Raw genomic sequence first — 25,942 nt, 5'->3', positions numbered from 1 at the left:
CTTCCAAGGGGGAGTAAAGAAAATTTGGAAAATCGAAATTTTGTTTTCGATGCCAAATTACTTAAAAAAAAGTGGTGCGTAGAGCAGATTAAACAGAAATTTAGATGATTAGATAGATACTTTGGGTAAGAAGGGAGAAGGGACTCTAATCCAATTTACAGAGTGTGGCGTAAATTATTATCGTATCGGTTTGTTTCAATTAAATATTGATTTACTCGATCTAATTGTTAACTGTTGAGAATTGTTCGAAGTCAACGTGTCAACATGAATGAATCATTCCAACCAGACACATGAGCCTATTCAGGATGTGAACCTGCTAAGCAGTAATTATTTCGTATCGATACTTAGTCTTCTGCGTTTTGGATCATCATAGAAGACCCGGTGCTTATATTCAGCGATAAAACTATCGAAAAAGCTGTTGTATCACTCGTTGTTCTATGACATAACAAAACATATTTCTCGACCAACACAGTAATTGTTGACTCCACGCTAAGCGCGTGCCAAACAAACGGGCGAACACCCAAAACAGTTATTACCAACTGTACACTGTAAAACACCATCTTTTGCTAAATATAATTACATAGCGTTTGTAAACAGGGAGTAGTGTTCGCGTTTCCAACACGAAAAAATGCAATTTGATTGTGCAAAATGATACACTGGTAGGGTTGGGGCAGTGCTGACTAACGAACAAATGCACTTGTTACACTCTGGAACTCTAGGACGAAATGCAACACCCTTCGTCGTCTCGCCAACAATTCCCCAAAATCTCACTTTCAATGTCAACGTTTTCCGGCCGCTTTTTTCACCGTTAGAACAGCAATCGCCGTTAATTGCAACAATTATTCATACGTTCTCACTTTTAGTGTCCCATTACCACCTTCGTCTGTCACCCGACTCTTCCTTTACGGGTCAGACGGAACCGAATGGCGACAGCAACGGTACCCAGCGAAAAAAAATCCACCAATTAGAGTCAGCAATTTTCGAACCAACTCGGGCACCGTTAGAAGGTTACTGTTCCAACAATCGTTGGCTATGTAATATTCAATGCATACGACACATGGACTGCTGGTGGCGGCGTTCGAATGTTACGCTCTATTTTCCGCTCATCGCGGTGATAGACAACAATTCCTGGTAATTACTTTCCAATTTGTTTCGTCACTTTGGGCGTTTGTGTACTTTAAAAAAAAAAAGAAAACACGACGCAGCTCGAATTCGCCTCGGTTTGATGTACCGCCGCCGTGTTTGGACTCTTTTTTGCAATCCGCATGGTGATAACAGGACTGTATGGAAAATAGCTTCTTGTGCGAGCACGAGCACCAAAGGCACCGCCGCCATTGATAGTCGAGAAGTTCGAATTAATCATTTATTTTCGGAATCGTTCGAAACTGGAGCGCAAAAAAGTGGCAATAATATTGTTTTGAACTTTATTCTAAGAAAATTTTAATCTTTTTTTTTGTTGTCGATCGTGGTATGACCTTTATCGCTTGATTATTTCAGTAAAAACAACTGAACGGCACTAAGAAACAGCAATCGAATGCAAATTACCCTACTCAAACACATGGGCGTTGGTCCCCGCCAACAAAGTCGAAAGATAAACCTCATTTTACATTCCCCTCCAGAACGGAACGTGGAAATTCCAAGAAGAGACAACAATGCCAAAAACGATTTTGTAATCAAAATTTCACGCGAATTTCGCCCCATCGCTATTCTGTCGCACCAAAGGAACCGAACCGAGATGATTAGGATTTGCTGCGGAAACTAGTTTATCTTGGATGAAAGCGGGATAAATCTCACTTAGCATTTATTCACCGCCCGATGGTCACTGTGTACTCTTGGTAGAAAGATCAAGAGGGAAACTTACTTCCGGGAATGAATAATTTTCCGACATCAAACATGAAAACTAGCACCAGAAGGAGCAAATTTTACAACATGCGACATCATAATGGATTGAGATGATGTTTTTATCATCATTTTTTCAGGAGTACGGAACGAGAAAAGCGTCAGTTTCCCGGAATGTCAAAGTCAAGAAGCGAAAGAGAATAGTCGATGTAAAATACGTATCCCTCTTGCTCGTTCGCTCGCGGGGGTGGATTCTATCCCATTTCAATCTTCTCGGAAGGTATAGTTGATAGACTCTTGCTCCCTGTGTGTGTTTGTGTGTGTATGTGCGGCGGGAGCTACCAGGAACGGAAACTTTTCATCACCACCGGTTCGCTTGAAGGGTGAAACTCTTGCCTATGCAATTGAGTCACGGCTTAAGGAGACGAAAACTGAATTTTCAGAAACAATCTGCCTTCACCGAGTTCGTTTCGGGGCACACTAATAGCGCCAGAATGGATTGAAAACTTTGCAAATTGGTTTTTGAAATCAAGTCAATATTAAATGAGTTTCGCTTAAATAATCGTAGAAAAAAATAATGACATAATAAAGTTGGACAAAAAAATTATGATAATAAGAAATTATAATTTGTTGAACTGGAAAAAGCTGGATATTTTAGAGAAAATAAAATACAGTGACTTGTTCAAAGCTCATATCGTAACATAATGTGGATCTGATTGTTCTGTAACTGTTTTTTATTGTTATGTGTATTTGAAATAATCGATAATAATAAATCTATATTTTACTCCAAAGGAAAATACAGCCGGTTTCTCAAACAACGAGAACTCAACAATAGAATTTCTTTGCAAGTAAGTGTGGAGTTCACGCGTCATCAAATATCAGTGCTTCATTAGAAAAAAATCGGCATTCGTAAAGCTCATGAAGTGATCACTTTACAATGTATATAATTGCGATGAATCTGGTTTAATTTCACAACATCAAAACATTACACCAACTCATTCGGAAGAAAAAAATGGGTGATATAACCGCAAGGTTGACGTGGGACTACCTTTGCTTAGCAATCGTTTGTTTGTATTGAATAAATTTTTGATTGAATGAAACAATTTCCGAATTCAATTGAATCCAATATACTTGCTTTGTGAGTAAAAAGATTGTATAATGTCATGTAAGATCAATTCATGCATTGTGATTATGTTATTCGTTACAACTAAATTTAATGACAGTCCTTTTACGTTTGGTATTATGACATCTTAGTATTGAAGTCTGTGTTAGACAAACACATTTCATTCAGAACAAAAAAAAACCCGACCTGCGTGAATTTGCAATGCCAATTCCCCAGACACCTTGGTTCTGAAGTCTGTGTTGGGGAAACACATTTCAGTCGGAACAAAATGCCTCCGACTTGCATGAATTTGCAATTCCCCACGCTCCATGGATTTGCAGTCTGTGTTAGAGAACACATTTCGGTGAGAACAAAAGTCCCCATACTTCCATGTATTTGCAATGCCGATTTCTCCAAGGCTGCTTGGATTTGATGGCTATGTTGGAGAAACCGTAAATCAGGCCAATAAAAACGAAGCAGTTAGGGCGTTCAGATAACGCTTAACATTTTACAGTTATTCAATTGATTATCTAATGAAAAAACATTTTATTAATTGCGATAGAAGCGTAGAAATATTCCCTATCAATTGATGCAAACATCTTTCCGATCCAGTGAAAAATGTTCGAATTATAAGCATTCGGAATCTTTCATTTTCCCTGCATTTTCTATGTTTAGGTTAGACGTAGTCCCACGTCAAAAAAAACCTTGCCGGAATCGAAACTGATAAAACTAGTTAACCATAACTGGAAAAAATAGGCTACATTATCTACAGAATAATTTGTATTTATACAGATTTTCCGGGATTTTTGATACCAAGAATCTATGGATACAGATTACAGATTTTTCAGATTTTCATACAGATTTACAGATTGTTCAAAATAACGATTCAGTATTCGTTATGGCTTGATCTCAATAATATTTTTTCCCAACTCATCAATTTTTTTTTCATATAGCATTCGAATCAGTAATACTGCTTTCTTATGTTCAATCTGAAGCGAAAAAATGCTAGAGTGTACCTCATACCAACCTATGATACTAAAGCTAAGATTATGCTTCAAAATCTTATATATTAAATAAGGTCTTTCCCACGTACGTATAACTCATCATCACAAGAGACCGGCTGATCAGATTTAAGTAGTTTATGTATCGTTGTGTCTGTCTTCACTCAAATTAGAATTATAGAACACTATGAAGATTACTAAAAAAGGAAAATTCGAATAAAAATGGGTTACGGATATTTATTGCAGTGGAAAGTGGAATCGAAAAAAATGATTACGCAATCTACATCTGATTTTTTTTCCGATTGGAGTTAATTTCTTCAGATGGAATTAATTTTGACGACAATGATATTCATGTTTTGCCATTTTGTAAATAATAATGGATTTTCAGGTGGAAAATGAAAATGAATCGCCAAATTGTGTTTCTAAGTTTCTAACCTAGAATAAACTACAAACAAAATTTATTATTTACGTTTTATTTAAAGATAACCGCGCTTCGCTCCATTGCAGAAATGAAATCTGATTCTCTGAAAATAGGTGGATAAGAACTTTTTTTGTGGAGGCGATCTGGCGTAGTGGTAACATCCATGCCTCTCACGCTGAAGGTCACGAGTTCAATTCTCACTCCCGACATTCTTCCAAAAATGGAAGTAAAAGTGACGAACCAGCCAAATGAGTTGAAAATCACTATAATACAGATAAAAAAAAAAAAAAAAAAAAATAAGAACTTTTTACCGTCGACCGAGAAAAAATCTCAAATGACAATCATGCTAAGTTCAGAAACATTGAATACGGCACTAAAGGTGGGACCAGAATGCCGCGCTATGCGTTGCGTCGCGACAATTGTGCTTTGACACTTCATTTGAAACATGTGTGTTTCCATTTAGCCGCCCACAATAATGCGTTGCGTCTTTAGCATCGTTGTACTAAACGCTAACATTTGTTCTAAACTGCTTGCGCCAAATATGTCAATGTGTTGTTTTTAAAAACATTCTACTGATTCGTGGACAGAACAAGAACAAGATTTTCATACCAACTGAAATTCATTGAAAAGGAGTATAAAAAAGTTATTATGTATTCATACTTATGCAAAGTTAAGGTGGGACCAGAATACCGCGCTATGCGTCGCGTTGTGACAATTGTGCTTTGACGCTTCATTTTAAATATGTGTGTTTCCATTTAGTCGAACACAATAATGCGTTGCGTCATTAGCATCGTTGTACTAAACGCTAACATTTGTTCTAAAATGCTTGCGCCGAATTTGCGATGACAGTGGCATGGTGTCGACGTCTGGTGGAAACTTCAAATCAGGGCCATAGTTTGGGTCCCAAACTCGTTAGTGTAATCTCTATCAGATTAGAAGACACGAAGCCGGTTTTTAAATTCTAAAATTTGATTGAAATTTTTCACATCATGTTATATGATTACTTGAATCACGTGTTTCTGACATTCATTCAACCATATGGCTAAACAATTTCAACATTGTTGCTGAATTTTTTTCAACATAATATAAAGTTGTCTTCATAAACAATTTTCGTATGAGACTTTTTCACCACCTGCAAACAAAAAATGTTTTTCATTTAAATAGAATACTAGTTTGATATGGAAAAGCTAATTTGCATTCATAATTTTAATTTTGAAAACTTGTTCATTCTGACTGAAAATCAGCTGTTTTTCACACTCCTCTAAACTAGTAAACGACGCTCAATGCCGCCAGCACGGATATGTCAATGTGTTGTTTTTGAAAACATACAACTGATCCGTGGACACAACAAGAACATTATTTTCATACGAATTTTATTCTGTTTTTGTTTACATGAAAAGTGGAGACGCGAATGCTAGATTGTGACTGCAAATCAATAGACTGCGTCGGGCAAATGTTTTAGTACAAAACGCAAGCAATGACAGCTGATGAGAAGCAACGCACAACGCGGCATTCTGTTTCCACCTTTAGGCAACCGATGCAAACTGAACATCGGCTGAATTCATTATATTTAAGGTAATGGTGAATAAACGGAAATTGATGCTTGATTATTTTTCACAAGTTGATTACAGATTCACAAGTTGGTTGAAGTGGACTGATTGAATTTTACTTTGTGTTTGTTTACATGAAAAGAGGCGACGCGAACGCTAGAATTTGATTATAAATCAGCAGACTGCGTCGGGCAAATGTGTTAGCACAAAACGCAATCAATGACAGCTGATGAGAAGCAACGCACAACGCGGCATTCTGTTTCCACCTTAACAAACATTGAATGATTTAGTATTTATATTTACGACATAGGACTACAACATAGGACTACGTCTTCTATTTCTATACTATACTATAAGTTGAAAGTTTCGATAACGAGAGCGTTACATTGGTGAAACAAGATATTGAGACTTAATATCTTTTTGCCGACTGAACGAAATGGTATGATAACCACTTCATTCGAAAGATAAAATGTCTTCGCGTCATATGTTTGTTAACTATTGATCCATAAACTTATTTTAATAGTCTAAATAGCTCAGAAAACAGGCTATTGAAATCACTCTAATCTGTATATAAGCAGGTGCTCGCTCGGAAATTCACTTAGTTGTGACTGTGAATGTGGCTAAAGAATGTTCTTGCTCGTTCATCAAGCGAGCGTTTTTCTGCTACCGGTCTGAACGGAGATTCTAGCGAAAAATGAAGTATCGATGAAAATGTGATACGCATTGCGTACAAATACAGGGTGTCTACTCAAAATCCGAACAAAATCCCTGATACAGGGAAACTTCGATATAACGTACCCTCGTTATAACGTTCCCTCGATATAACGTCACTCGATATAACGTACATTTTACCTCGATATAACGTACACATTTCAAAAGTGTGAAGGAAAATTTTTTTCAATACTTTTTTTCTGATAGAACAATGAATTATCCGTATTGTGATGCTAAAACAAGTTTTGTGCCTTCAATCAATTCCGAAATACAGCTGGTTTTGTGATTCCGGATTCTAAATGAATCAAGCTTTAATCAACAGTACGAAGGGAAACATCATGAGAAAGGCTGGCTTCGTCTTCTGATTGAAGTTATTCATTAACTTTACTAAAACAGCAACACAATAACGTATTATGGACTACGTTTTAGAGTACTTTATTATGCTTCGATATAACGTACAATTCGATACAACGCACAATTTTGAAAGTGAAATGTACGTTATATCGAAGTTTACCTGTATTCCCTGATTTTCCCGCAATTTTTCAGAAAAAAAAACTCCAGATGTAGACTAATAATCAAATTTCTACTTCTACTAGTTCTGTAATTGTAACTTCTAAAACATTTTACATTTAGAACAATGAACTTTATGAACGTTTATCAATATCTTTCAAAAAATTAGTTGTTTGTGAATATTGTTTGAGTTGAAGGACGACTGAGAGGTAATAAATTGTTGCATAAAAAACAATGTGACAATTGGGTAATTTGGCATAAATTCGTAAAATCCGGAAGGTCATGGCATGCTTTGATGAATAGGGTCTACAGATTCTGGACTGGTCTGCTTGCTTACCAAATCAAAACCCAAACAAGAACCTCCGACGAATTTAGTTAAAAATCCAATTTCTATCTAAGAGATCGGCTTTTTCATTACTTTCTATATTGCAGTGACCAGGGACCCAGTATTGATTACATTCGTTAGTAGCAGCTAGTTGCTTCATGGATAGTATACATTCACAAACTTGCTTTGACTGACATTTGTATGTTTTTAATGCATTGAGAGCAGCTTGGCTGCCTGAGGAGATATAGATATTGCCATTTTCTAGACAAACAAATATTTGTGCACCCAAAATTAATTTTAAGCAATTGTTTTGGCATCCCGATTTCATTAAATGAACCTAAAAATAACAAAAAATGCGCTACTCTCCAATACTTGTATATCATTTGTATAATAAATATGCTAGAACAATATAAGGTCAATATAAGCGAGCAAAACAGGAGGCACATTGCAAATAAGCACATATGAAAGCTCTTTGTATAGTTTACCAAGTACACGGTTCAGATCGAGAAAGGTGTAGATTCTCGTTAATGCTCTTCTTTTTACTCTTAGAAAACAATTTCAGACTTAATTGTAGAAAGAGGTGTAATATTATCACACATTTATACAACAGCACCAGTAGCCAGTCTTTGAAACAGCTCATTATTTACTCATTTGACCCTTCGGCACACGAAAAAGCATTATTTCTGCCGAAGATGAAATGTTTTCTGCCAACGCTAGTTTGGGTGTACATGTTAGAATAGCTTGTATTTCTGCTTGAAAAACTGCAGGCCACTGTCTCATTGGAATTGACATGTCCCTGGTCCAAGAATCCCAGCTCCAGTAGATTTACCAATTTTAGACCCATCGGTATAAAACACGACTGATCCTGGACGAGTTTACCCATTCGCTGCGATTGAATTCAATCAGTTTGAAGGGAACACTGAAATTAGTCTTTGTTTCCATCCAGTTTTCATTCATGCTTACTATAGTGTTCAGTTGGAAATCTTTCAGGATTTGTAAATGGCCTGTAAGATCGCCTACTAGAAAATGTTTTACACTTTTCAGCCTAAGAGCACCCTTATCCGCTTCAATTTGCACATATTGTTGCAAGGATACAAAATAGAAAAGAGCATCTAGGGTCACGGAGGGTGCGCTGCCCATTGCTCCAGTTATAACATGCCTGACGTAGTCTATCGAGCTTTTTCTGAGGCCACTAGTAGCCCACCATACTTGCAAAGCACATGTTAGTCTGAGTCTCACTATTGCCGAGTAAATCCATTGAATCATTCTCGGTTTAAATTCACACTTTTACATTCACACGCGAATATAAACCCAAACTAGCGTTGGCAGAAAACATGCCATCTTTGGCAAAAAAGATGCCATTTCCTGTGCATGAGAGTCAAATACGCAAATAATGAACTATTTTCTTAAAAATGGTTTGTATGAATGCGAGCAGACATCTCTTTCTGTTTTCTTTTCTCTTTTCATTTGGGATTGTGCAAAAAAAAGTCCATACGACGTCAATGGGGATCGAACAAAGGCCGGCTAGAATGCAAAGTTACTTTACACGACCACGCTATCCATATAGTTGTCAGCGCTATTATAAAGGAGCGTGATAATAATACACCTCATCATAAAATTGGAAGGTGTGTATGGTGTTGGAAGGTGTTTTCTAAGACGATAAAGAAGAACATGAACGAGAATATATCTTTCTCTGTCTGGGCTGTGTATTTGGCAAACTATACGAAAAGCTTTCATATGCTTTCATTTCAATGTGTCTCCTGTTTCGCTCTCTCATATTGGCTCTAGCATATATATTATACAAATGATATACATGTATTGGGGAGTAGAACATTTTATGGTATCTTTCAGCTCATTTAATGTAATAAATCGGGATGCCAGAACATTTGCTAAAAATTAACTTTGGGTGTACTTTTACAAGTTCAGAGCGCGATCTGGGCTTCACGGATATTGTATACTCCAGATGGTCGTTCTTGACTTCGTAAAGACCGGCCTAGCCTTTCCTTTAGCTCTGATTTCGCCTCTGATTGGACAAGATTGAGCTGTATTGAAGACCTGTGCGTGTCCGGAAGTCAATTGGATTTAGCCTGAGAAGTACGTATCCATCTTGATACTAAGTATCTCCTAGGAATTGGTTGTATATTGACCGTTTTCTTTTTTCAGACTACCAAGTTGCTTGGAATTATCCTTAGGAAGTGCTTTATGAAGTTTTGCTACAACAGGTAAACTTTCTACCTGCTCACAAGTGAACTTCCAATCCTTTCTCTTAGATTTACGGATTTCTTTGTTATATTCTGTTAGACAGTTTTTGTAATCTGTCCAATCAGAAGTCATTTTTGCTTTGTCGATGAGTTTTCCAGACAATTTGCTAAGCTTTTCATTTCAGATTGTGTTCCACCAAGATGCATCCTTACTTGTAGTTTTCCGATTCAGTGGACATTTTTCTTTAAAGGTGGGAACTATTTCAAGCTGTTCAGTAGAAGAAACATTTTCCACTGATATAAAAAATTTTGTTAGTGAAACACGAATAGAAAACCTAAATGTGAAAAAATAGAACTCTACATAACTATGTATGATTAATTTTAATCAAGACAAAGTATAATTTAAATAAAAAACAATCGAAGGAAAAATATTTATACCTAAAACCAACCGACTAATGAATATTCCGTTGCACGGTTGCACAACAAATTTTGCGGTTTATCCAACAACAGATGTCATCAATAGATCTAATCCATTCATCGTTACTTGTGGCAACACAATCCGGTTAGGAGACCACAAAACGACCATAGCTCATCCCGCCTGAAGGCTTTTCCCCCGCGTGATATAACAAACCAAAACCACTAACCTTTCTCGCTTCCCAGTGTCGTGTTCAATATCTTCTCCTCCTTCTCCACCGACAGGCCGTGAGGTTGCGAGGCAACCGCACATCGAGGACACTCCCCAACGATGAAGGGATGTTCCTGATGTTCGTCGTTGTTACTTGTTCCACCATCAGCGATTCCGCTGCCACCACCGCCACCGCCACTATCAGCAGCCTGATCCAGCTTCAAATCACTCAACTTATCACTCATCTCACAAACGGAACTGGCCGTCACCATTAAACTGGGATTCACTGGATCCGGAGAGGAGATGGCAGCGGCAGTACTGGTGGCTGCTGCTGTCGTTAGCAGCTGTTGTTGCCGCAATTGCTGTTGGTGCTGCTGCATGGTGCGGCTCAATACGCTGGCATTGTTGCTCATGGTTCCGCTCACGGAAGCGCTCGGATTGCTATCACAGATCATGCTCACTGGACAGGAAGTGGTTGGAACGGAGGAAGCAGCAGTCACCGCTAGGAAGGAAGACGTCCACGGCATGTGATGGTGGTGGTGGTGATGATGATGATGATGGTGATGATGCAGCAGATGATGATGATTGTTGAAGATATTACTGATTACTGCCGGATCGTTATTATTGTTATTGGTACAATCATTTGCCATGGTTGCTGGAAGCGGGTTGGCATTACTCGGTTCATTATTGTTGACACTATCAGTTTTGTTACAATTACAGCCCTGGTTGGATGTGGAAGTTTGGTTTTGATTGTTACTGTTATTGCCACAAATGTTATTGTGCACTGCATTTGTTGAATAGGAACTTCTTCTGATGTTGCTCTTACTGTCGGTGCAATTGCCAGAAACACTCGTAGACACAAAACTAATTGGACAGTTATTGTTTTCGAAACATCCACATTTGGGTTCCACTACTGCGGGTGGCACTGCTGACGGCGACAACTCCAACCCATCATTCGGCTCCTGCTGAGACGATGCAGACTGTTGCATCTCCTCAGCCTCGACTGACTCCTCCTGGCCCGGTTCCATCTTCAACATACTAATCGTTATAACTAAACTACTATTCGTAGAACTTTGATCGTCTGCCGAGTCTGTGTTAGCTCCTACGAGCTCTTCTCCTTGGCGCGACGAACCGCCACCAACAACGGACAGCGATGATGGATGCTGCGCTTGGCTCTGCTCTGTCTGTGTTCGGTTTCCTTGCTGCTGCCGGCGACTATGCCTGGCCCCCATGAGAGTTTTTATCTCCACTCGCGCCCGAGAGGTTTATTTTCGTAACGCGTCCCTCTCTCTCTCACACACTTCTCCTGCCCGCGTGCACTTTCCGTTTCCCACAAACTGCCCGACAGCAACGGAGCACAGGCGATTATTTGGTTTGTTACGGCGAAAACCTTCAGACATCTGCCCGTCAGGTGATGATTTCTTGGACTGACTATCCTTTGAGCTCACACTCACCGGCACGGTCTCCCTCTCTCTCTCTCTCTCTCTGCTTGGAAGCGAATTCAAAACGTGTGCTGTGTGCGTGTGCGCCGCCGTAGTGCGTGATGCGCTTATTTTTGCCTTGGCCGTCGTCAAACGTGGGGTTGTGAGCAGGCGAAAAATTTCCTAGAAAGAGATTAAAATTTATTAGATTTCTGATGAATTTCATTCATGCTGCGAGCGGAGTGTGTTCTTTTTTGTGTTGTTGTTGTTGGTGTCATTTGTTACTGCTTCGTGATTATGACAGTTTGTTTATTGCTTCGGTCAGGGCCCAATATTGCGCTGAAGCGGAGATCTTGAGAATGGTGGATTGAGTGGATGATGATGAGCCGTAAATTAATTACCCCTCCACTAATAGGTTAGATGACGATATCTTCTCTGGGGCGATAATGGAATTATTTGTTCAAGTTGGTCATTCGATATAGTGCTTGAGACTAACGAACTTGATTTACCGAATGTTTCGTGAGTACACTGAATTATTTTTTTACACGATTGATGCGATGGCGTAATTTCGAGCAAATAGCGTAACAAACATTCGTATAATTTCAAGAAAATCGCGATCAAAAAGAATCCAGGGTACAGATACTCGCATTTTGTTACATCACGGTTTCAGTTCACTTATAAAATATGATTGAAGCAACGTATTATGGGCTGAATTGTGAGAAAAAACGTTATTCCGCGCACGACTACTGCGATAAGGAAACCGGAAAAACTTCGTATAAAACGTAAAGAACTGATTCACTTTTGCTTGAATTTTTATCAGGAGCACAACGGAGCATTTGTTGAAATAATGAATGGATGTAGTAAGTCTTGTGTTTTGGCGTAGGACTACGTCTTACTTTAAGGGTGCCAAATCAGAAAACAGGTCACGTTTTTATGAAATAAAGCTAACGTTAATAACTATTTTTGCTGCGAACGGATTTTAACGATTTACAAACCAATAGAATCGGAAATTTCCTAAGATTTGTTTGATATGCTATATATTTCCCGAACAGAGCTGTCGATAACGGGCAACTTTGCAACCGCTAGAATAGAAACAACGAAAAGGAATAGCGAAAAGAGAATATTTGTGAAGTAAATCCCACCCTTGCATAGGAAGTAAGCTGTCGCTAGCGTATAAGTATTGCATCTCCTCTGAGGAGAATTCTCAGAATATTTCTGTGCCCGAAACAACAAAGGTCGCTTATTCTGCTCGTTTTGTGTTTTATGTTTCACCTCGAGCTGTGAACGCTAGCGAATATTTCACTTGAAGTGCATCTGGCATTGCAATTAACACAACTATCCGAGCCATGGCAAAGCAGGCGAAAAAAGAGAAGAGTGCAAATATTTATAGGCGCATCGGCTCTGTTCTGATGCAGCAAGCCCCCAGCTTTGTTGATGGTTTTGACTAGTGATGGGCAAACCGTTCACGAACGGTACGAAAGAACTAGTTCGCCGAAAAGAGTGAACGATCGGTCGTTCTTTTTCAAAGAACGGTAGTTCTCCCCACGAACTGATTGCGAGCGAACGGTTTGTGAACGAACGGAACGAACTGATTCCGTAAGAACGGTTTGCGAGTGAACTGTTTGTGAACGAACTGATTCTGTAAGAACGGTTTGCGAGTGAACTGTATGGCAAAGAACTGATTTAGAGTGAACGAACTGTTTGAGAACGAAGTGTTTGCGGCCGAACTGTTTGCGAACAAACTAGTGCAGCTGAACTGATTTGCGCTGGACGAAATGGATAAATATAACGAGAACGCTTGTAAGGAAAATAAAACGATTTGTCATTTATGAGCAAAATGCATGAACTCATGGTTTATTTTGTTAATGTATACACAATTTTGTGTTAAAAATAAAATTAGATTTTCGTAGTTTTAAAAGCAAAACTATATATTTTCAATTTCATGTATTTTTTAAATTCCGCGTAACAATCATATACTTTCTGATTATCAGAAAAAATCTGGGGGAAGCTGGGGCGATTCATGGATTAGGTAAACATAAAATATTATAGTGAGGGCATGTTGAGAAAAAAGTTTTTTCGTTGCTTTCAATTCATTGTTTGGCCTATTGCGTGTACGTGTTATCGTGATTGTTTGTATGATTGATTGTTAGTGAAAATCGCTGGTGATTTTTTTGCCTGAATGAAAATTATAAAATATGATCTTACATGGAACCTGTGTGTTGTCCAAAAAGAGAATATGAAAAATTGCACATATGTTATGCGCATCAAATTATTACATAAACTTTTGTCGACCGATAAACATATTTTCACATACAGTTCGCGACTTTTAAAGAAGCAGCTTATCTTTCCCCACTAAATTTCAAAAATATAAATCCCATACGTACACTATCCAATCCAACGATATCAATTAATAGCTGTCTATTGATGTTGGGTTCCTGCTAACATTCTATGTTGTTCTTAATACTGTTGAACAAAAGAGCGAAAGAACGGTTCAAAAGAACTGATTCACTTAGATGAACGGTTAGTGAGTGAACCGTTCATCAAAGTGAACTGTTTTGTCCAGTTTTGACCGAGAGTCGAGAAACGATTTTTCATAAACGGTCATTCTCGCGATGTTTCATTTTTATCGCTGCAACTGTGTATATCTGTTAGACGCGTGTTTGATACTTGTGGAATGGTGATGCACGGAAGATGCCTCTCGTTAAATACTCAGTGCAATGCGTGAATTGATATAAAGAAACAGATTGCGACATATGACCAATTAGTGTATTGTTCTCGCAAAGGCAAGAAAGTATCGTTGTTTCTAGAAATGATTCGGCAAAACCACGTAGTCCTACGTCCTAAAGGGGTCGTGTCTCAGATACAACCCCTCGGTTTTTTTCAAAACAACGGATAATGAAGCCTTCACACTAAACCTACCACTAGAGATAAAATGACCCAGTTTAAATTTCCAGTCAAAATTTTCTTGCAAATTACATTGTCACAACATCATTAGCCTACACTACTCTTCCTAAAACATACATCGAAGGTATTTTTCAGTGTTTACTCTTCTCTTGTTATTTTTTTACTGAGAAATATATGCAATCTGCCCTACCTACCGCAACGGGTCATTTGACTCTTGCAAACATTTATATGATATCAGAACGGTTCGTGTGTGTGTGTGTGTGTGTGGTTGTGATACAAAACCATTGCATCACACATTTTTTGCTGTTGCTTTCTATATTTTGTTGTATTTATGAATGATTAGTGAATGATCAGAATTAATTGTATTACTGACTATCGAGCGAGCTAACAGTAACTATTTCAAGCTACAGTGCTGCGTGTCAAAAATTGTTATTTCAATATTTTGCTAATAATTATCCCACAACGTCGAAATATACAGAAGAAATATGGTATGCCACATTTCTCAACAAAACTATATAAATCGAGTCATTGTTCACTAACTATTTATAAAGGGTCACTTAACCCGCTGTGGTAGGAATAGGTATACATGAGACATCGGTAGGTTTAGTGTCAAACGCTTAGGATTCGGAGTCATAAAATATTATTCATTTCGATAAGGATATGGAAATGAATAATTTCGAACACTAATTTCACCATTCTCGATAAATCACAGAGACGATGGCATCAGCCAATTGAGAATATTGCTACGCATATATCACAATAAATTCACATAAATTGATTTTGAATCAAACGATTGAAAACAATTGAAAAATGTTAAGCATTACCTCAACGAAAATTCCACGTTCTGATTGGTTCAATCTGTACAGTAATTGGTCTCTTCCTCTTTTGTGCTGCTAGGCAAAGCAATGAGGTCCGCTCACCACTCCCGTTTCTATTTCTGTCATACCGCTCATTCGCACTTCGCTCAAGTGGCAAAGATATATTAACACTCAAAATAGTCTCTCGATGAGATCTCACCTCACTGTGTTGATTTCACAAATATTACTGGCTGCGAATTCGCTTACTAAGCGATCGATCGTGAGTTCAAAACTCGGGGCCCTCAATTGACAATCTTTGTGTTGTTATAGAATAACCAGGTCTACGCAACAACCATCAGCGATGGAGATCGATCCACAGTCGAATGACAATCGATTCATCCATACAACTGCTCTGCTCTGCAAAAAACATCGGGCTGTTGTGCTATTAATAACATAACAATGATCATATCAACTGTTTCCGCTGTCCGGAGGCCTAACTGAACAATGGAAGAACAGAAAGAAATGCTCTTACGCTTGAAAATGGCTACTGTGTAATGTACAGTTTATTAAAATCGGCTCTATTACAGCTAAACTGCTAAAGAGCCTGAATAAATAAACAAATGGGATAAAAACAAACTCTATCCCATTCCTCATGTCCCATGATCAAACGTTTGGTAGGCCTTTGATCTTTTGTTTTAGCCACATTATCTGACCACTAATATACACGACTTTATAGGTGGGTAGTCTAATGATTTGTATATTGATAAAACATAGTTTTCTGCTGAAGCATCTTTTTTTCGCGTTTGCAACCCATTTCAGTACGTTATTGCCTTATCCACGATTTCCGTTGCCAGACTATTCCGCGAAAAATCGGGGTTCTACTGTATTTTCCAAACAACGTTTTTCGCCAGTTTAGGATTGATTCAAATCGGTAGCAAAAAAGAAAAGGGAATGATTAGAGGGAGCACAGTGTTTCGCTGGCTGCGGGTATATGCTCCATCAACAGCGTAATTATGAGTAATTGGATTTTCGCTTATATCCAGATTTATGTGATTTCAATTGCTTGCTTTTAAAGCAATTTCAACTATTGAAACAAGTTTTATGATCTGTAGACTATTGAAACAAGTTTCTAGATCAATAAGTAACAAGCATAATTCGTAGACATTTCATCTTTCGAATGAGGTGATTATCACACCATTTCATTCAGCCGGCAAAGAGATATGATGCTCAGAATCTGGTCCCTCCAATGTAACGATTCCCTTTATCGAAACTTTAAACTTACATCCCAACATAGAAATGAAAGACGTAGTCTCACGATATCAAAAATTTGAAATCAAATTTGAGGGCCGTTAGTTTGCTTCATATTGTCAAAACAGCTGAACATGGTTAACACATTAATGACATACGCCTGGGACCGCTTTTTATTTTGCGTTCATGCTTTTATACAGTTTTTCATAGCTTCATTAGATTCCATAGATAACCTTGTTAGATTCTTGGCAGAACAAGGATTTAACCATCAAGTTTAATACATTGACTGTTGATGTAAATACTTGAATACACAAAGTAGGATACAATGTATCAAAGTATGTGACATCTAAAGACAGTGTGTAGAAAACACGGATTATTTCATGATCCATCCGTAACAAACGGAACGCGAAACACGAGAAAACTCGTGAGCGGTCCTCAATATGTTAATTGATGATTCTTTCCGGCCCTCACGAGAACAATACACAAGCGCTCAGCGAACTTTATCTAATTGGACATACACTCGAAGACGATTATATACGATTATATCCATCAGCACAATTATTGCACTTCTCTAAACTATGTATCTCAATCTGTCTTCGGCAACGAATGAAAACAATAACAATGGCAATACTTGCAAGCAGTGTTGCCACATTTAAATCTGTACCATTCTGAGGGGTTAAAAATCTTTCTCATCTATACTTTTTCGTCCAAAATCTGTACCATCGAAAATATTCGTTGTAGAATTTGGCATGAAAAACTACTCATTTAATTAATACAAATACAACATTTACATCCTAAGTTCTTCGTGTGTTTTATAATACTTATACAGTTTTTTTTTGGATCTAGATTGCGTACTATCATAAATTAAAATTTCAAAAAACGCTCCAAGCGATATTGCGGCGTAAAAGTCGTCATGTACCTTAATGTTGCTTTGTTGGAATGTAAGATATTTCACACACGGAAAAAAATCTGTACCAATCTGTACTTTTTGACGAAAATCTGTACTCTATACCGTACAGAATCTGTACCAAAAATAACGAAAAAAAATCCGTGCCTTTCCAGATAAATCTGTACGTGTGGCAACACTGCTTGCAAGTATTAACAATAGTAAAATTGCCTCGGTGAAATGTAAAATCACATCTCTAGAAATCGTTCGTACGACGCAAACCAACTAGCACCAAACAAGCGTCTAACAGAATAAGCACACAGAGCTATCAACAGGATCAGCATTAAAACAAACAAACATTAAAAATCGCAAGAATAACCGTTTACGTTTCATTCCATTCAATTCTTTTTGTTGGCTATAAACTAACAGTTTACGTTTTATCGTTCATCAAATCTAGCTCAAAGCCATCAACAAAATTAGGAGTCCGATGCGCATGGGAGCAGATACGAATGATGCGCTATTAGGACGTATTGTTTACTATGCTACTACATTCCATTGAAATTAGATCTTCTACACAACGTTTCGCCAATAAACCCGGTCCATGACTGCAGTCCTCCAACCCCAGACAACCCATATCCTTCCAAGCTTTGCTCCACATTCGGCATTCTAGCAATATATTTCGTCCATGGCCCTCGTCCAGTTTAAGCGACTTTCTGAATGTTGGGTTCGCCATAGAGTTGAGGCAGTTCGTGGTTCATCCTTCTTCTCCAAATTTCGTTTTCCAGTACATCACCGATTGTTCTGAGGACTCGGCGTTTGAAAATACCAAGTGCTTGCGCGTGCTCTTCAAGCATGAACCATGCTTCGTGTTCATAGAGGACTACCGGTCGTATGAGAGATTTGTGCATGATACACTTCGTATGGGGTAGGAGTTTGACATTAGATATTTGTGGGGCCCATAGTAGGCACGACTTCCGTTTTCGAATTCAATTTCACGACTGTTGTTATAAGTTATTATCAACGAGTCAAGGCAGATAAACTCGTCAACCACCTCAAACTCGCCGCCTTCGATTACAACGGTACTGCCAAAAGGGATTCTGCGATGATTAGCTCCTCTTGATAGAATGTATGTAGTCTTAGTCTGCTCCATGTTTCAGTCGGATATGCAAGAACCGTCGCATATGTTCTTCCAATTATGTCCGACTTATCGTACGGGTCATGGAAAAAATTAAAGTTTCACACAACGATATCAACAAACGAAACAAAAACAATAACCAGATCTATTCACTGTCGCGCTAATAAAAATGTCTGCTACTTTCTGGATGTCCCTCGTGTATAACGCAAGATACAGACGCCGATACAAACACCGTTTATTTGAAAATATATTTTTTTAAATCTACAATTTTATATTTTCAACGTTTTTTTTAAGTTTTTAAGTCCGATTCTATAGGGTCTAAGATCAAATCGTATACAACATCATTGAGAACCATCTATTAAAGGCCTTCGCCTCTAATTGTTATTTTCTCGAAAATTCGAAAATTCCCAACCAAACAATGACAGAAAGTCTCAATAATGTAGCCCTGCGCCGATTTCGGTTCCCAATGTATGATTTTAACAATAAATCAATTAGTTTACGTTTTTTTCGGTTGTTGTAATTGTTTATACTCGCATAGAACCCTCGTTCTAGTCAGATTCGTATCACAACGATGAAATAATTTAAAAAAATGATGATTTGACCTTCAGCAGCCACCTTGAACCTGACCACAAAATGAATATATTAACTTTTTTCCCTCGTTTTCGTTTACCTGATTTCTTGGAAAATCGATGGTTCTAGCCACGACGATCTTTCTCTCTCTCTTGCACGCTCAACTGGTTATACACAACCCGCTGTCAAAATTTCTTCCACTGGCTATCAATTTCGTCTACTTTTCAGCGCACCATTTTTTTCTATCCTTTTTCCTGCCCCCGAAGCTGACCGCATCAAATCGAGTATTTACGTCAAATTCTTTGAATTCAATTAGCGTCCACGAAAGTTTGTTAACAAAAGTGCGCTTCGCAGAAACACTCCGAGAGCCCCTCGATTTCCGCACCCCTTCGGTCCACCCCATTTCCCAGAGCTTGTTTATTTGATGAACATTTGTTACGCTCACGGCGGAAAAAAAGATAAAGTCGTCAGCAGCGGCGGCGAATACACGCAATCATGTTTCGAAGTATTGTGTGGCGCAGTATTATAACAGATTCCATACAACAGTTGATTACGCTAGATTTGTGCGCAAACTGTGAGACTGATGGATGAGAATACCCGGAATGCCGGGGGCCGCGGCCATGCATTCGCTCAGCTCACCCGCTCACTTTTGATGATTGCACTTCGTCGAACTCGGGAACTCGGGAAACAACGAACAAACAACGAGTTGTGAAGAAAAAACAAAAAAAAAACAATACGGTATTCCGATACTATCGCGTCTGCAAATAGAACCGAGCGAATGTGTGTGATCCCATTCACCACCTTCGCGTCTGGAATCGCGTGGTCGTTTCATTTGATTGTGAGTAATCGGGTGACCCGAACATTCACCGCATGGTGGGGTGCTGAGGGTAGTGCTGGGAAGCGTTTGTTTTTGCTGCAATATGACGGTAAATTGCCGTTCCGTTCTTCTCCTCAATAATGGGTAGTGAACATGAGCCAGGATTTGCGTGTTTCTTGGATGAGAGACATGTTTTTGCGAACAAAGGTGAATACAAATGGCAAAACAAGAGACTATTTGTTGCCTTGCTGGCTGATGGTGTTCAGTTATGCTGAAGAGTCATTTGAGCGGCTTTGTGTGTATAATAAGAACTACAAACAACGGGGAGTGGTGAGGGGCCGACATTTCCGCACCGTTATTTCCTTTTATTGTCACAATGAAACGCTTGTAACTAATAATGAATCAATGTTCATATCAAAATCAACAACAGTGCGAAACATTGAGCAGGTTCACGCAAAAAGCAACTCTTAGCAAATCCAAAAGCCTATTTACTCGAAAGGGGACTCCGACCTCCGACCGAAAAAATCGATATTTTCATTTTTACATTTTCGTGTAGCTTCGGTTTGCAACGATGAAATAGTAACACTATTTGCCCCCCTCAAAACCTCAAAAATGTTAACGACCCTAGAAACAAAATCTAGCTTATTTGTAAAAAATTGCATGGTTTTTAGATATTTTGGTTTTCTGGTTTTGTATAAGTATTTAAAAAATTACCATTTATGTGACATAAATTGAAAAAAAAAAATCATGAAGCCGCCGTTTTGGCAATTTTTTTGAAAAACGTCTACGGTAGGCGTTAGAGGCAATTCGGGAAAGCATTGCAGCCAAATTTCAGCTGAATCGGCCTACAGTTCCCGAGATGAATGTTCCGCCAGAGAGTTATTGTCTTTTAGAGAGTACCTACGCACATTGCGAGTGCCTTAAATATACTTTAGTTCCAAACCATTTTAAATACATTTTCAACCATACCCTAAACATGCCTCAAGAGATTCAAACACTTAACTAAATCTCAAATGATATAATAAATTGTCAAACCCCCGTTCGAAGTTTATTGATATTTCCAAAGATATGCTGACTAGGTGTAACGAAACCAACATTGGGATGAGATGAAATTACTTGGAATATCAGATTTCATTACACTTCATCAAATCGAAAGTATAAAAGTAAATTAGTAAGTAGATTTTTGAGCTTCTGTTTAGATATTTTGAGCATTAATTCTTCTGGCAAATTGTGTTATCGGTGAAATAAATCTGTGCAATCGAGGACCGAAATTTGGGATTCGAATTTGGAAACTGAAATCTAGATCTAATATCCGGAACCTTGATTATGTAATCTGGATTCTGGATCATTGGAATAAAAAAAACTAACGATTCCAGTTGCGATCAACGTTTTACTGGGCCTAGGCAAGTCTTTCAGAGATGTGCTTCCCAGTACCATAGTACCACTGTACCAAGTACCATTGCTTTTCTTTCAATGTACCACGCCATTTCAGATCATTTGTGCGTAATAGTTTGCGAATAGCGACGAGTGACATATTCAATTCTTTTTTATTTTTATTTTGTCTTCGATCAATGACAAGATTGATTCCTTTTCGCTCACTTTATTTTCATAACCACAAATTAATAAAAAAATTATAAGGGATTTTATCACAGGACCATGTAGGACGTAGGACTACGCGTTCGTTTTATTCAATTCGCTTATTTATCATTTCGGATTTTATTTATAAATGCAACCAAATTTTAAAATTACCTCTTTTATAGAAAATATCAGTGAGCCCGAAATGAGTTTCCGTGACTTCAAAGAAGCAGCGATTCTTTCTAACCTTTGTGACAACGATGCACTTACTAGTTTATGAAAAATCGTGCCCCAGTAAAAACCGTCGACAATGCTAGGAGATTTTCGGAGCATCGGAACAGGACCGGTATGCAAGAGAAACAAACAACGAACACAAAGCTAAACACTGGTGGCTTGAAGCTACTTAGTCTACAAACACCTACAATCATTTTGCTTTGCCGTGGCTCGGCTCGATGTGTTGATGCCAATGCCAGGTGCACAGCGAGTGAAATATTCGGGAAGCGAAGATGACATAAAACGAGCAGAATAAGCGATTTTCGATGTTTTGGGTAGATAAACAGATTGAAAACGTTCCTCAGAGGAGATGCAATATTTATACGCTAACGACAGCGTACATACTGCGCAAGGGTTTGAGTAACATATACTTTTTTTTCGTTATCCCCCTTCGTTGTTTCTTTTCTCGCGGCTGCCTCAGCTGGCCCTTATTGACAGCACCATTAGGGAAGCACATAAATGGACAAAATGTATAGGAAAATGAGAATGTTCATTTTAATCAATTTCAACTATTTACAGACTATGGAATTGTAATGAATAATACAAATCTTAGAGAATTTCCGATTCAATTTATATGCAAATTGTCTAAATCCGTTCGCAGCACAAATACCTATTAAATTTATTTCATAAAAACGTGACCTGTTTTCTGAATTGGCACCCTTAAAGAAAGACATAATCCTACGACAAAAATAAGTGATAAAAGATCTACTACGACAATTTTTTGAAATAGGTCTTTCAGTAAGGTTGCCGAATCAAAACACGTTTTTAAGAAATAGATTATTTTCTAAATACTTTTTTTTATACAAACGGATTTTGATTATTCATATACCAATCCAATCTAAAATTCTCTGATATTTGTTTGGTATGCTATACATTAGCATTTTCCTTCGAGTGGGGAACCTAATCTGGATTGTCGAAAAAATCAAGATTTTTTTCACATTTTCGGAAATATTGTGCAAGATGGATTTTTCCATATTTCATATCGTGGAAAGTTACAACAACAAAAAAATGATGTCACTCCAAAGAAAATTGCATTGCTGATCGAATCTTTAAACGCGTTTTTAGAAATCATGTTTTTTTCAGCTGACAGTACGATTATTTCAGGATCTAGAAGACCGATTTGGCTGAATTTTTTTTTTCAGAGTATAAAAATGAATTATCTAAGTTGCCGTTTTCTGATATCTCAGCATACACGCGCCCAGCTGCCATCAGCATAAAAGTCATCAAATATACCTTAACCAATTATCAAAATGCCTCAACACCGAAAATCCGGAAAAAAAATCACGAATATCCGCAATTTTCAGACCTTGCAGAGTAAAGTTCCCGTTCATTTCTATGCTTCTTCATCCGTGCTGTCAATGACGAGCAATCGTGTATCAAGGAAGTACAATATTAATTAAGGTGACAATGACTGTACGGAAAAACAACGACTTTGACATTTTTTTTTTTTTTTTTTTTTTTTTTTTTTTCAAATTTAATATATCGTTTATTCCATTCTATTTTAAAATATTATTTACATTTAAATTAATTTTCGCGTCTTAAAAAGAATGCAAGTTCGCCTACATCGATTCTATCGTTCATTGAATTTACATAGGAGATGTATAATATAAATATTTTCAGTATTTGACTTCGTTTGGTAGGTCCGATGTTTGGCAGCGCTGGTTTAATCAATTCTTCGAAAGACAGGAGTTGCCATCCTTCTAGTATGTCAGTTATCTTCCGTTGTACGTAAGCCCATGCACCTACTACGCGGGGGCAGCTACTGAATTTATGTTGTAGTGTTTCTACTGCAGCATTACAATGTAAGCAGCCTTCACCGTCTGCTCGTTGAATGGTTCTCATCAGTTTTCTGTGCTCTATCTTTTCGTTTATAAACAAATATAAGTTGCTCCGCTGGCATGATGATAGCTGTTTCGTCGCAATGTTCTTCCATATTCGTTTCCAATTCGCTTCCGGATTTCTCCTTTCAATACGAGGCGTTTCAGTTCGCTCCAAGAAAAAGCGGTGTATTAGATCGCTCGTGGGATGTACTCTAACAAGTGGGGGGAGAAGGGGGATTTGTTGGGAAAGGATTTTGAGGCAGGGAAGGTCTGCGGGAGGAGGGGTAGCTTGGTTCAGAAGGGATTGATAATAGGGAAGGGAACCACTTGCTTGCATGTGACGATTTACCAATAGCGCTTTGCATTTTATGCCTGGTAGATGCAGTTTCAATCCACCAGCTTCTTTGTCACGCGCCAGTTGCTCCATTGGAACTCGCGCCGGTATTCCGCGCCACAGGAAGGAGCCCATGATCGCCGCTAGTTTCGCTGTGTGGATACAATACGTTGGCAGGATTGATGCCACATACCATATCTTTGCGGTAATGAAGGTGTTCAGTAAAATAATTTTTTGTTGTAAATTTAGATTTCTCAACGAGTGTAACCACACCTGCTGAGCAAATTTCGATACAAGTGCGTTCCAATTTATGTTTACCATTTCCCGGATCGAGTTGGTAAAAATCACACCCAGGATCTTCACCTTTTCTGCTGTGACCAGCCACGGAACATTCAATGGATTCTCATCTATGAGCCCGACGTTTATTGCAACAGTTTTTAGCCTGTTGAGTTTTGCTCCCGCAGCGTGCTCGAAATCATTAAATAGATCATTGATACTCTCTATTGTATTTGTATTGGTTACAATCACAGATATATCATCTGCATAGGCCACAACAAGATCGGAACCGAGTTGTCGCTCTAGTTGTTTCAGAAACGGGTGGAGGTATAGGACGAAGAGCAGCATCGACATCGGATCTCCTTGCCGAACCGAGCGTTCGATGCGGATGCGCTCCGAGAGGTGTCCGTTCACTAGTAACCGAGAGAAAGATCGCTCGGCAATTCGAACTAATAAGCTTACGAAAGCTGGGTTTATTCCTAGCTGCCGCATAGTTTGGTGAAGGTAAGAAAGGGATACCCGATCGAACGCATGGTCGAGATCGTAGCTAATCAGCTTCCCTTTTTGCTTGCTCGCTTTCAGCTGTGCGATTCTATCTTTCAGAGAGAGAGTGGCTTCAAAGATTGAGTGCCCGTCGTTACCTCATACAAAATTTTTACCACCTCGAAGAGACACTTCATACAAAATTTCAGACTTAAGGGAAGGTGACGCAAAGCGGTTAAAATTTGAGTTCTTTGAAAATCGAAAATTCACCCAAGAAATGATGTTTTCGAAATGTTTTTTGATACTAGGAGGGTCGTTCAAAAAATAAGTTTCAGTGCCTCAGATATCGCGGAGAAATAAAGTTAGGACAAAAAACAAGGTGATTTTCGTAATCTTCGTTTTGACGTAGGACTACGTCTAACCGGAAGATATAGGGGGTGAAATGGAAATCTAGGCACTGAAAAAGTAGGAAAAAATGCAAGATTTGGAACGCTTATAACTCGAGCATTTCTCAATAGATCGCATAGGTTTTTGCATCAATTGATAGGAAATATATCTACGCATCTATCATAACGAATAACATTTCATTTTTCTTGAGATAAATAATTGAATAATTGTGAAATATCAAGCATTGTCAAAATGCACTATGTGCCCATTTTTGATTGGTCCATTTTGTGCTCCTCAAATCGTACCGGCCAAAACGGGCAACCAGAGCAGCAGCGAAATAGAATGAAGCACGATTGGAAAGGAAAAAGAAAAAAATGAACGAAACATTGGTCGCAGTCTCACACATGCGTAATTCTCTACCAGCCAGTCAGCTTAAAAATCCCCGCTCCGCTGCCGTAACGATCATTCTCATTCAAGCCGTACACCACATCGTTTCGCATCAGAACACATCAACAAACCAACCCAAGCAGCCATGTCTGGACATGGTAAAGGAGGAAAATGAAGGGAAAGGCAAAATCCCGCTCGAACCGTGTTGATCTTGAGTTCCCCGCAAGGGTAGCTAGGCCGAGCACGTTAGTACCAGTGCACCAGTCCACCTAGCCGGCGTTATATAGTTTCGGCCGCCGAAGTGATCGAGTTAGCTGACAAAGCTGCTCGCGACGATAAGAAAA

General features: G+C 38.5%; 1 protein-coding gene across 6 annotated transcripts in view; it reads right to left on the bottom strand.

Annotated features, from left to right (window-relative positions):
- LOC129767321 (probable serine/threonine-protein kinase DDB_G0282963) overlaps positions 1-25,942 on the bottom strand; it is a 118,687-nt gene that overhangs the window by 45,175 nt on the left and 47,570 nt on the right. For 5 of the 6 annotated variants that reach the window (XM_055768053.1, XM_055768054.1, XM_055768055.1 and 2 more), the window contains one exon: positions 10,305-11,889. In XM_055768053.1, coding sequence (XP_055624028.1) covers positions 10,305-11,517 — 1,213 coding nt within the window. In that variant the 5' untranslated portion in view covers positions 11,518-11,889. Of the gene's footprint in view, positions 1-10,304; positions 11,890-12,107; positions 12,317-25,942 lie in introns of those variants that run through there. The other variant, XM_055768058.1, reaches the window with a different exon arrangement.

This window comes from Toxorhynchites rutilus, chromosome 2 (assembly GCF_029784135.1).
Source record: "Toxorhynchites rutilus septentrionalis strain SRP chromosome 2, ASM2978413v1, whole genome shotgun sequence".
Taxonomy (NCBI): domain Eukaryota; kingdom Metazoa; phylum Arthropoda; class Insecta; order Diptera; family Culicidae; genus Toxorhynchites; species Toxorhynchites rutilus.
Note: the sequence above shows the minus strand (reverse complement) of the source record. Positions and strands in the feature narration are given on the sequence as shown.